Below are 12,282 nucleotides of genomic sequence, written 5' to 3'. Positions count from 1 at the left end.
ACAGTCGTGGCTGGCCTACGTAGTGAGTTAATGACTTCGAACCGTCTTTTGGCAGGTACTGTCCCGGCGGCCCGGACTCGGATTTTGAGTATTCCACGCAGTCCTATACTGGCTATGAGGTAAGCGGTCGTTCGTACTGTTGTCCAGTTCCAGCGCGCACGGTTGGGTCGAGGGCCGGACGCTGTCATTGCAGTCATTGCAACCTGCCAGTTCGAAAGTGTTAGTAAGCAGCAGACTTAACTGGAGAATGCGCGATGCGCACGGGGGAGTGGAAAAGAGGGCTCTGAGGTTTAGCCTGGTGTGAGTAACGTGCTTGCATTCTACTAAGTGAGATAGGTGTGCAAGCCTGTGCAGAAGCCCGTATTTGGCTGTGCTGAAGTGAGCCCTAGCTTTGACTTCTTCTGTTTCCCTTTATACAGCAACTGAACAAGCATGTGACACGAGAAAGCAGCCACATAGTGTTGATGCTTGCCGGACACTTTGTCTTGCCGTCCCATGTATACTGAAGTAAACTGCAGTTGAGTAAGCCTTATTGTAACTGCCAAGCAGTTTGCAGAGGAAGTCAACAGCCTGAAAATAAGCAATGTATTGGGCATGGGACGTCGAGCTCGCACCTCCACCAGTGTCACGTAGCAGTTGGTACTCGTAGCGCCTCGTCTAGATGGCAGAGCAATGCCAACACCGAGAAGATGCGACAGCACACCGAGATGGCCAGGGTGGAACATCCAGTTTCTCCTTCTTCAGAAGCGAACAGTGTGGCGCACGAGCTGCGTGCCGAACAGCCGCCGAGCGGCTATTGTTGTAGACGCGGCAATATAGTACTATTGATTCTATAAAATCAAGCATGCATACCCACTGCATCCTAAACTTGGTTTCCCGAGTGTGTGGTATGGAGGTGATGGTATGAGTAACTGACAGGACTCACCCGTTTTCGTAGCCTACACGTCACTGAGCTCTGCAGACGTTCCCTACGTAAAGTTACTGAATAAAGTGTTAGTGTTATGAATGTTCTAGTTGCAAGGCATGTGTATGAAAAGCATTTCTGCAATGATTACATCAGCAAGATGGCATCTGCAGTGCACGATGGTGTTGTGTTAGCCAGCACAAGTTGTTGTGCTGTTTGTCCTTTCATTGGATGCAGTTCCAGCCATTTTTCTGAACTGTCCCGCTTTTGTGTCTCAGTTTAAAGTGGTAGTCATTTTATTTTAACTCTAGTGTGCTCTCACAGCCCCGCTAGTTATCTTTAAAATTGGTTAACTTGTATACAGGTTGGCGTATAGAATAAAAAGGCATTTGACATGCGCAGTGCATATGTCATGCTATCCCGAGCCTACAAATAATAAGATGCACAGCAGTTAACGTTCGTTCTTCTTGTTCCAGCTATCATGCTGTCAAATGCCTTCACTACAATATGATACATAAATAGATATGTTTATGTAAAACGGCTTTTTGTAATCTGTGATTTTGTGCTTATATTTAACTTTTATCTAGCTCATGTTTCAAGATGTCCCTCTCATCTAGTATTCTAGTGGAATTACTTCCGAGGTTTGAGCGGCAAACCGCTGCCGTGCTTACAATCTCATCATCGACAAAATGCTTGATAAGCATTGATTACATTTCATTTCCATGCACTGAACACAAGGTAGGCCGCCGCGGTGGCTCAGTGGCTATGGTGCTCGGCTGCTGGCCCGAAAGACGCGGGCTCGATCCCGGCCGCGGCAGTTGAATTTCTTTGGAGGAGGAATTCGAGGCCCGTGTACTGTGCCATGTGAGTGCATGTTAAAGAACCCCAGGTGGTAGAAATTTCCGGAGCCCTCCACTACGGCGTCTTTCGTAGCCTTAGTCGCTTTGGGACGTTAAACCCCATAAACCAACCAACACAAGGTAGATATGACTGCGCACATTCTAGACTACCATGTTGCAATGAGGATGTGACAGTTCAGTAAACAAAGGAGAGCAGACAGCTCAAAGTTGGGCAAGCTCAAGAAGTTTTTTGGGAATGCGTCTCCTCGTTGCATAAAAGAATGGACACTTTGAAGAAAGACAGCTAACATCTCTTGCAACAATGGTGGACCCACGACTGAAGGAGAGGGCATTACCTCTTTAAAAAAAATGTAGACCGCGCTAGTGCTTGTTTGGGGGTGTGAACTAAGCTGTAGAAGAACTGCAGATTGGGCTAGTTGGTGTAGATTCATAGTGATGGTTCAACAGCGCAAACACACACAGACCAAGAAGGAGACAAGACACACACAGCGCTTTGTGTGTCTTGTCTCCTTCTTGGTCTGTGTGTGTTTGCGCTGTTGAACCATCACTATGAACTGAGCTGGCAGTTGTCGGAAATCCCAGGAAGCCAAATTCTGCGATTCCTTGAGTGACAGCAACAGGGGCCCTCAACAGCAACCTCTAACGCAGAGTCAGTGGTTTGCCAGTACCTGGAGCTACAGCCACGGGAAAGAACGAGCAACCCACTAGAATTAGGAGGTCTCGGCAGTGCTCCACAGCATCGCTCTCTGAAGTGGTTAGGAAGTACTTGTGCGTTCCAGCAATGTCGGTACCAGCAGAGCTCTTATTCTCATCGCTGGACAGATCATTTCAGGCAGAAGGAGCAGGCTGAAGGGCAAGAAAGTTGACATGCTTGTGTTCCTTCACTAGAATGCTTGGCTGATGCACGGTAATTAAGTTGACCTGTGCAGCTGTAGTGGACAGGAAGCCGCTGAAAGTCTGCAAAACTGCTCTACACAAATATATATTGCATTTTGTTATTTCGAAATAAAAAATCAACAACTAAATTTGTTGGTATGGTATAGCTGTTTATGAGTACGAATGTACCGATGAACTTATTTCGGTTCTTTTACTGCGGAATTAAATATTTCATTTGTCCACAAGATATTTGATAATGCATGAATTGAGTATTGCTGGTAGTTAGTTACTGCAAATCCTGCCGTGGTGGCACGGGGGTTATGGTACTTGGCTGCTGTCTAGAAAGAGGCGGGGTCGGTCCCTGGCCATGGCGGCTCTATTTCGATGGAGGCAGAAGGCCCGTGTATTGTGCAATGCCAGTGCATGTTAAAGAACAGCTGGCTAGACAGCTGGCCGAAATTTATCCCGAGACACTACGGCATCCCTCATAGCTTGAGTCTCTTTGCAACGTTAAGCCTCATAATACCGTGGAACCAGTCGGGTATCGCAAATGTTTTGGCTATATTGCTGGCCAACAAATGCATTATATCAATAGTGTTACTATCAGTAGTGTTACTGTCGATAGTCTTACCATAGACAGTCACATTATTGACAGTTGCACTATAGATAGTCTTGCTATTGATGGCAGTACTATCTGTAGCAATACTATCGATTCTACTACAGATAGTAGTACTATCAATAGTTTTTTTATTTTATCGCTAGTTTAAAAGAAACTATTGATACTATCGATAATAAATTTCCCTTTAGTTTTGCATCACTACGAGCAGTACGTGCATACCGTTTTGTGTTCTTCCACGCAGCCGACTTCTATGCGTGCCATCAGGGCCCGGTACGATCCGTTCCTTCAGACCAGGCATCGTGTTGAACAGGTAAGCCTTGAGAGGGTGCACAGAGTGGTTTGGCCCTTGCCACCTCAGGTGAGTCCAGGAACGCTTGCATTGTCACAGGTTGACCTCTGTGGTATTGCAATAGTCTGTAGATGCGTGAAGCACCCATGAAAGGAGGAGGCATTGCCCTGGTTCTGGCTCGCGGATGCTGGCCTGTTAATTGTGCTTGTGTGTTCTTTGCTGGAACTGGGCTCGGCTTGTCATATCGTGATAAGTTTGGCCTGTCCTTTGATATGTTCAAGAATACCTCCTTCTGAATCAAAGATGGCAGATGAGGCTGAGCAAATGTCAGTCATGTAGGGATACATCTTCGCATTTTTCTAATGGCAGTCATGGAATTGACCACACAACAAAATTAAAAGAATGAGTAACATGCGACAGTTTAAAAAAGAATTAGTATCTGTGAGTGAACTTGCATCCACAGAACAGGAATAGGAACCCGGAGGTGTTGCATCTGACAACCACGTTTGAGTTTCTCAAGTTTGACTTTCGTCATCATGGGCATCCGGGTTGTGTCCACTGTGAGATAAAGTGCCCCTGTAATGCTCTCCCATCAGCCACGTCTTGCACTAGCCATGGGCCCAGTCCCGGCTGGCTATGTCATCTCTCATTATGACTTCTCTCTCCATTTTCCTGTCCTTGGAATCCACTTTTCAGCCGTAACAGGTCACAGGTTATATGTTTGCCACATTAAATCCCACAATTTTGTCACTTTTCTTTTTTTTGTAATCCACTTAGTTCTCACGTTTCAAGGTCATTTTCCTGTCCATAATACACTGCACTGCCCTCAAGTCTGGCTTTCAGCTGTTTACTAGTGTTGTTGTATGGTTTCTTGAATGTCATATTAAAGGTGCAGTGAAGAGGAATCTGAACTCGTCTTTTTGCCGCAGGAACTCAATCTACACGTTCCAAGCATTCTTAGAAGCTGCGACTTATTGCTCTGTGTGGCCGATTTCCCTAATTAAATCGAATTAACATCCGGCTCTCGCCTTTATTTTTTTAATTCTCCCCGTACGGTGGGCAGAATCGACCAACACGTGGAGTGCCTTTCACCCAGTCCCGTGGCGGCTTGCCTCTCTTCCATCGGCGGAGTAATACTTAGTAGTCCGTAGAAGCAAATAGTCAGTGCGTATTTTTATTTCTGCGGGCTTATTTTGCGGCTATATTGTCTGCGAATGAAACAATTTATTCACGGAAACCTAAAAAACAAAATAAAGCGAAAGCAAAGCCTCCACACAGCTGGCTGAAAGGCACTCCACGCATTGGTCGACTCCGCCCACCGTACGAGGGAGAATTTAAAAAAAAAGGCGGGAGCCGGACGTCAATTCGATTCAATTAGGAAAATCGGCCACACAGGACAATAAGTCGATGTTTCTAAGAATGCTCGGAACTTGTAGATCGAGTTCCCGCGGCAAAAAGACGAGTTCAGATTCCTCTTCAGTGCACCTTTAAGGGCACATGCAGTCCGACATGACAGGTGTGTGTGGCAGTGAAAAAGAAGCACAGTAAAGCGGTTCACAGCCCTCGGGAGAGCAGTGCAAGTTGTTCTGGTGTCTGCAGCTGCAGCAGCTGGGCCACTCGGTGGACAAGGTGGAGTTCATCGTGATGGGGGGCACCTTCATGTGCCTGCCCGATGAGTACCGGGACAGGTTCATCCGCAGCCTCCACGATGCCCTCTCTGGGCACAGCAGCAGCTCGGTGGCTGAGGCTGTGCGCTACAGCGAGCGCTCACGCACCAAGTGCATCGGCATCACCATCGAGACACGGCCCGACTATTGTCTCAAGAGGCACCTGGGGTGAGCAGGCACCTTTCTTTAATGACATCCTAGTGAAATCAAGGGGAAGAAATTAGCTTGGGCAGGGCACATAATGCGAAGACAAGATAACCGCTGGTCCTTAAAGGGAAACTGCATAGGTTTCAGAAATCAACGAGCTTAAGAGGGTTGAATGTGTGAAACCTGCAGGTAAAGCATGGGACGTCTTTTTGGGCTAGCCCTTGAAATAGGGAAGTAATAACCGATTAAAATTCCGACGCCCTTCAAGCTTCTCCGCAGCGCACAACGCCAAGTGGGGGGCGCATGATGACGTCATTGAAGGTATCAGTACATTTCCAACACACAAACGCCTGCTTTGAAGGAAAAAAACAGCGCCACCGAAGGGAAATCCTGCCGAGATTTGTTTGACAGCGTCCAGTGATTCAGGGCAGGGTGTGGCTGACGACAGCGGTAATTTGAAATCATACCTTCCGTGATGTCACGCTGAACTTCTCTGCACTCCTCTGGTGCACTGAGGAGAAGCGCGAAATTCAATCATTGATTACGCCACTAGCTTAAATGCTAGTGCAAAAACACTTGGCATGCTTTACCTACAGCCTATATAGATTTGGATCCTTGAATATCGCAAAATTCTCAAAAAAGCGGTGCAGTTGCCGCGTGAGGGTAATGGAGTGGATTCCAAGAAAAGGCAAGCGTAGCAGGGGGCGACAGAAAGTTAGGTGGGCGGGTAAGTTTAAGAAGTATGCGGGGATACGGTGGCCGCAACCGGCACAGGACAGGGTTAATTGGAGAGACATGGGAGAGGCCTTTGCCCTGCAGTGGGCGTAGTCAGGCTGATGATGATGATGTTGCCACTCACCTGAACACAGCAGCAAGGCAGTAGGGGTTGGTAGAAGTAGAATCTACCATTGCCGGGTGTCTTCTGTTCTCGCAGGGACATGCTTCAGTATGGCTGTACTCGCTTGGAGATTGGGGTGCAGAGCGTCCACGAAGACGTGGCTCGGGACACCAACCGGTGAGTCGGCTAGTGAGGGTTGCCAACCAAGCTTTTCTTATTAGTGAGAAGGAAAGTTTTATTGCCGAAATGTTTTGAATACAGAGGAAGTGACAGAAAATGCAACCGGATCTTTAACCCATGGGATGGTTATAAATTAGTTCTATGAATATTGACATGACCCTAGGAGCCATGCAGGCAGCCGTAGGAGAGAACCCAAGAATGAGGTCGGCCTTCTCCCCCCTGCGAATTAGAAAAGCATCGTCTCGATGCGAAATGAGCTATGTACAAGTGAAGAAGGAAAAGAAATAGGGGTGAGCTGAACTGTACAATCCGTGCTAGTTGGGAGATGGGGAAAGTCAAGTCTGCACTTGTGGGAAGGTGATTAGGGTGCAAAACACAGCATGAGCAGCACTCAGTCATGCGAAAAGATACAGCTTTAAATGCACCACATGCACGATTTCAGGCCGCTGATGCCGATGACTGATGGTCACAGTTCAATTGGGAACAACGTTGTAGTCGACGCTGCTGAGGTGGCGCAGGGCTTTGCACGGCCCGAAATACCAATGAAGGAGCCTTTCACACAACCCCTTGCGGCCCATGGGGGTCCACTCTTACACCTGGTCGCCCAGTTTGTAGTGCACTTCCTTGTGCCGAAGCTTATAGTGTCGGGCATCAGCAGATTGCTGGTCTTTGATGAGCAAATGGACCAGCTGATGGGCTTGCTCTGCTGGGACCACTTCATCCCCGCATGGGAGCATTGCGTCCAACATAATGAGGACCTCCCTGCTTTAGACGAGATGAAAAGGGGTAAACTGGGTGTTTTCCTGTGTCGCAGTGTTGTGTGCGGAGGTGACAGTCGGCAGGATCTCGTCCCACATTTTATGCTCAGCGGCGACATACATCGAGATAATGTCTGCCAACTTGGTTGTTTGTGGATGATACGCTGTTGTTGTGCGATCTGTATGGCGAAGCGATAAGATGTCCCGTAGGAGCCGAACGCCTTGCCTCGGTCAGTAATGATGGCTGATGGGGCATAGATTGCACATAGATTGGAACGGTGCACATTGATGACTGTGGTGTCCATGTTGCCAAATTTTGATGCTGATAGTGTGCATTTTATGGATGCCTTTTCTCTCCAGGGGCCACACGGTGCGAGCAGTGTGCGAGTCGTTCCAGCTGGCGAAGGATGCGGGCTTCAAGGTGGTGGCGCACATGATGCCCAACCTGCCCAATGTCGACTGGGAGCGCGACCTTGACCAGTTCGTGGTGAGGGTTGCGTGACAGAAAGTGGCTCGTGCAGTTAATGTGTCTTTACAAGTGGATGCTTTTTGCAAGACACGGGCAGACAACATGCGCTTGTACACAGGGCAGTTGCATTTTCTCCTATCTCTGTCTTTTGCGCCTCCAGAGAGCATGAATTTCTACCAGCTCTGTCATAGCTCTGTCATTGGCTTCTGTCATATTTATAACGAGCCCCTCATACCCCTTCCCTTGTTTGCTTAATTGCTTAGCGAGGGCCTCGGTTCTGGCAGCCTTGACGCCATAGGAAGCATAAGAGGGTTCTCACGCAGCTTCCACCCTCTCCGTTCGATGACGTTCTACGTCACAGCTGCGGTAACTCAGGACGTTCCACGTCCGCCGCTTATGAACGTGGGTGGCACTGATGAATACTCTCAAGGTTAGGTTACTTGTAAACATAGATACCCCCGAAAGCAGAAGATTTGACAGCCGTTGCCGTAGCTCAGCGGTAGAGCACCGGACGCGTAATTCGGAGGTTGTGGGTTCGGATCCCACCGGCGGCATGTGGTTGTTTTTTCTTCTGCTTTTCTAATCAATTAGCATGAAGCGATAACATATTCAGTAATATTCTAAACTGATCAACACCACAAATTAAATAAATAATTAAAAAAAAATTCCCTGTGCCTCTTGGTTTCTGTGGCTGTTGGCTTCTGTCATACCAGCTCTGTTGGCTTTCCTGAGTGGATGTGGGCTCTGTAGTGCGGTCTGAAACACGACCGATCACAGCTGTGGCTGGAAAGAGCAGCACACTGGGGAACAGCCAGCTTGGTAGCACTGATGGCAGCAGAGCAAATGGAGTGATGTCACAACTATCAGCAGGGGGCGGCCGCTGTCAAGGAAGAAGAGGGCAAAGAAAGCAGCGGGGGGAATGCAGTCACGATGCCAGCGGGTGAGGGAAAAGCAGATTCCCACAATGACTGGCAGTCTTCATGTGTTTGTCAAGCTGTATTTTGTGGTGTGATTAGCACAGCTAATTAGAGCATCCAAGAAAGTTTTGCTTGTGGCACAGCTTTATCAGCACGTAACATGTTAGGTTAGGTTAGGTTTATGGGGTTTAACGTCCCAAAGCGACTAAGGCTATGACAGACGCCGTAGGCTCCGGAAGTTTCGACCACCTGGGGTACTTTAACGTGCACTGACATCGCACAGTACACAGGCCTCTAGAATTTCTCCTCCACAGAAATTAACCGCCACGGCCGGGATCGAACCCGCGTCTTTCGGGTCAGCAGCCGAGCACCATAACCACTGAGCCATCGCGGCGGCGCACATAACGTGTATGTGAGCTTGCCGACGGTGGTAGTGTGGAACATTTTATTCTGCAGTGTCTGCTCGAGGGCTGGCATAGTCAAATGCTAGTTATGAGCTGTTGTTTTATATGCATGGTATCAGTACATATACTCCCACTGTTCTTAAATCTAATCGACTCGCTGAAGTGTAAGCTTGTAGACCTAAAGGGTACTTTTTATACTTGTGTAATGCACCCACTCGCTTAATGAAGCCACCACCCCCCCCACACTATTGTTGTTGAGAATCTTTCTTTCTTTTTTTTTACCTCACTTAAAAATGCGCGCCTCACCTTCAGGGTCAGTGTTCAGCAAGTTCACTTTATTTTGCCGCGATTGGCTGACCCTGTCGAACGATGCTAAACACCTGTGGCACGAGTACGGGTGACTTGGCGGTGCGATTTGTCCAACATACACTTTTCTTGATAATGGATGGAAGGGCAGACAGGCAGGTGGGTGGACGGAGGCAGATGGATGTACTAGTATGTGCAATTTAGGCTTACAAAAAATAAGTTTAAATTTTGCTTTCCCGCGTAATGAACTGTCCCCCCAAATTGATCGCAACTTTTCTGGAAAAAAAGTGGTTGCATTACACGAGTAAAGGCAGTATTCAGTACGTTTAAGCACCCTGGAAATTTCTCTGGTTTGGTTTGCAGTGTTGAAACTAGTCTGGACATAGCTGGGATTGGGGACTGCTCTGAGCATTGTTCTTCAGAAAGCGTCAGTGCATCAGCAGATATCCATTGAGGAGATTTGCGTGTTTGTTTCCTTTCAAGGTGTGATAAGGGCACTTGTTGTGCTAAGGTGAAGCTGTGAAAAAGTTATTTTTTCTAAAATGTTTGATATTCTGAAGTCAGTCGGCTCAGTTTTGCCCCGAATGTTTTACCTTAAGGGGGGACACTGGTCTTGAAAAAAAAAAAATTTTATTAATGAAGTCACAGTTACGAAATCTTCAGGGATTATGTATTTTTGTGTGCTGATTCTAAATATGTCATTTAATTTCGTGTAAAATAATTCCTTGAGCACTTATGCACTCTTTATGCTAGTATTTTGCGAAGAAAATTTGCTGCGGGAAACTGTCATGTCATTGGGCTCTCTTGACACCAAGGAATACAATAAGGGTAAAGTTATCATCCTGGCTCTCATAGAACTTGAGTAATAGGGTACTGAAACTGCCACTTCAGAAACAGGAATACGCACTTTCCTACTCATTTCTGAAGCGACAACTTCAAAACTCTATAACTTAAGTTCTATGATAGGCAGGAAGACAATTTTACCCTTATTGTATTCCTTGGTGTCAAGAGAACCCAATGGCATACATTTCAGCGAGTTTCCCGCAGCAAATTTTCTTCAAAACTCTTCGCAAAATGCTTGCATAAAAAGTGCATAAGTGCTCAAGGAATTGTTTTACAGGAAATTAAATGATATATCTAGGATCAGCGCACAAAAATACATGTGCCCTGAAAATTTCATAACTATGACTAAATTAATAAAGTTTTCTTTTTAAGACCCTCGTCCCCCCTTAAACACTGCCATTGTCAGTGTGTTAGATGTAATTAACAGAGCTCTAAAATGACCTCTCCCTGGGGACAGGAGCTGTTTGAGAACCCAGCATTCCGCATGGACGGCCTCAAAATCTACCCTACGCTGGTGATGCGGGGCACAGGCCTGTATGAGTTGTGGAAGACGGGACGTTACCGCAGTTACCCCCCGGGATTCCTGGTGGACCTCATTGCCCGCATCCTGGCCCTGGTGCCTCCCTGGACGCGCATCTACCGCGTGCAGAGGTGTGTGCTCACGGACAGGTTGCAGTGTGCCGTGAAAATGCCTATGTACGCGCCCAGATACCACAGCAGCAGGCTATCATTCATGTGGAGAGGTTCAAAAGAAATTCAAGGGGGGCACTTGGTTGACCCAAAGTGCGGTGAGGCGAAAGCCTTAAGCTCAGTGTTGCTGCTTGGGTCGCTTATGTGTGGTTAAGATGTTAAGCTTCGCCTCTAAGAGTGGAACGCGACAGCGTCTTGCAATGGTGCCAGGGAGTTCATAGAATTGGTTTTTGAGGAAAGGAACTGTATCTGTTTCTCATATCTCGGTGGACACCTAAACCTCCCTGTAACTGGAAGGGAGGAAGATGGGAGTGAGCGAAGACACCCTATTTACTAGACACGCCTTTGTTCATTCCAAACCATCGAGCTGGCATGGCGGAGTGGCTAGCATGCTCAGCATGCTCGTATCGCACTCCGGAGACCAGGGTTCGATTCCCAAGCTCGACCAAATTCCTGCTTGGTTTTTTATTTATCTGGCCTGACTAGAAAGGTTAATTGGGTAATTGAGCAATTAACTAAACTCAGTCGCACTTACTTGGAGCATCACTATACGATCCCTTTAATTGGTTGCATAGTTACTAGCCTAAGTACAATTGGCCCCGTTTGAAATTCGTGCACTGTGACGTCACGACCGTTCCGACCAATTGAAAAGCATGACATTTCTGTCGACAACTCCTGCTTACAACTATGAGGCATTAAAGGCTTCCGCCTTAAAACCAGGTTGCAGTGAGAACCTTTTGAAGAGTGAAAGCATTCCTCAGACTGGTGCTCGGCTCTCCCAAACATGGCAAGTGTGGGCACCTTTCCAAGCGTGCCAAGGATTGACACTGAATTGTTTCACGGGGCATAAAGTGTTGCCCGTGACAAACTGCATTTGTACCGGTCATTCCCTTTGAGTGAAGCTGAGAGATGTGTTAACTTCTGCTGTGTTGACGTAGGATTCTGGGCTTACTCAGGTAAAAGCAGGAAGGGCAAAGCAATGAAGGAACACATTAAACGCTGTCAAGTGGCCCTCAAAGATCACCTGGCACTTCTGCGACATCTGCATCTCTACTGGCAGTGAAGAGAGGGCTTCAGGGGCAGAGCGTCCTTAACTATGTCATTCTGCCATATACATTTAAACCTGGTTATAACGAAGTTGAGAAAAGTTCGAGATTTTTCGTTGCATCCAAGTTTTCGTTACATGCAGTTTTTGCGAGAAGAGTTGAAAGGACATTGCGGAATTAAAACCAAAGTAAGAAATAAATGCTGGTGAAATCACCTTGAAAATGTGTACAGAAAACAGCGTTACTTGATACTTGATGTCATAAATGCGGAGCAGCGTTTCGTGATCGCGTTGATAGTGCGACTGCGGCAGCAGCCGCCACCACCTCCGCCACGGCTCACGCAACGTTGCTACGAGTAGGGGGGGGGGGGGGGGGGGGGCGGCGGCTGCACTGCCGTCGTAGACCTACTGCGGAGGCATGTGCTTCTGAAGTGAAGTGAAGTGAAGTTTATTTTTGACATCGATTTGTC

At 47.4% G+C, this 12,282-nt stretch overlaps 1 protein-coding gene across 1 annotated transcript in view; it reads left to right on the top strand.

The window, feature by feature from the left end:
* The window catches only part of Elp3 (elongator complex protein 3), a 31,187-nt gene that overhangs the window by 797 nt on the left and 18,108 nt on the right, over positions 1-12,282 (top strand). Inside the window, exons 6-11 of the mRNA XM_089551467.1 lie at positions 56-119; positions 3,501-3,569; positions 5,148-5,383; positions 6,297-6,377; positions 7,499-7,625; positions 10,535-10,728. Of these exons, the coding sequence (XP_089407593.1) occupies positions 56-119; positions 3,501-3,569; positions 5,148-5,383; positions 6,297-6,377; positions 7,499-7,625; positions 10,535-10,728 (771 nt within the window). The remainder of the gene's footprint in view (positions 1-55; positions 120-3,500; positions 3,570-5,147; positions 5,384-6,296; positions 6,378-7,498; positions 7,626-10,534; positions 10,729-12,282) is intronic.

The sequence above is a fragment of the Amblyomma mixtum genome, chromosome 7, assembly GCF_055824585.1.
Source record: "Amblyomma mixtum isolate Tamu chromosome 7, ASM5582458v1, whole genome shotgun sequence".
In the NCBI taxonomy this organism is placed as follows: domain Eukaryota; kingdom Metazoa; phylum Arthropoda; class Arachnida; order Ixodida; family Ixodidae; genus Amblyomma; species Amblyomma mixtum.
Note: the sequence above shows the minus strand (reverse complement) of the source record. Positions and strands in the feature narration are given on the sequence as shown.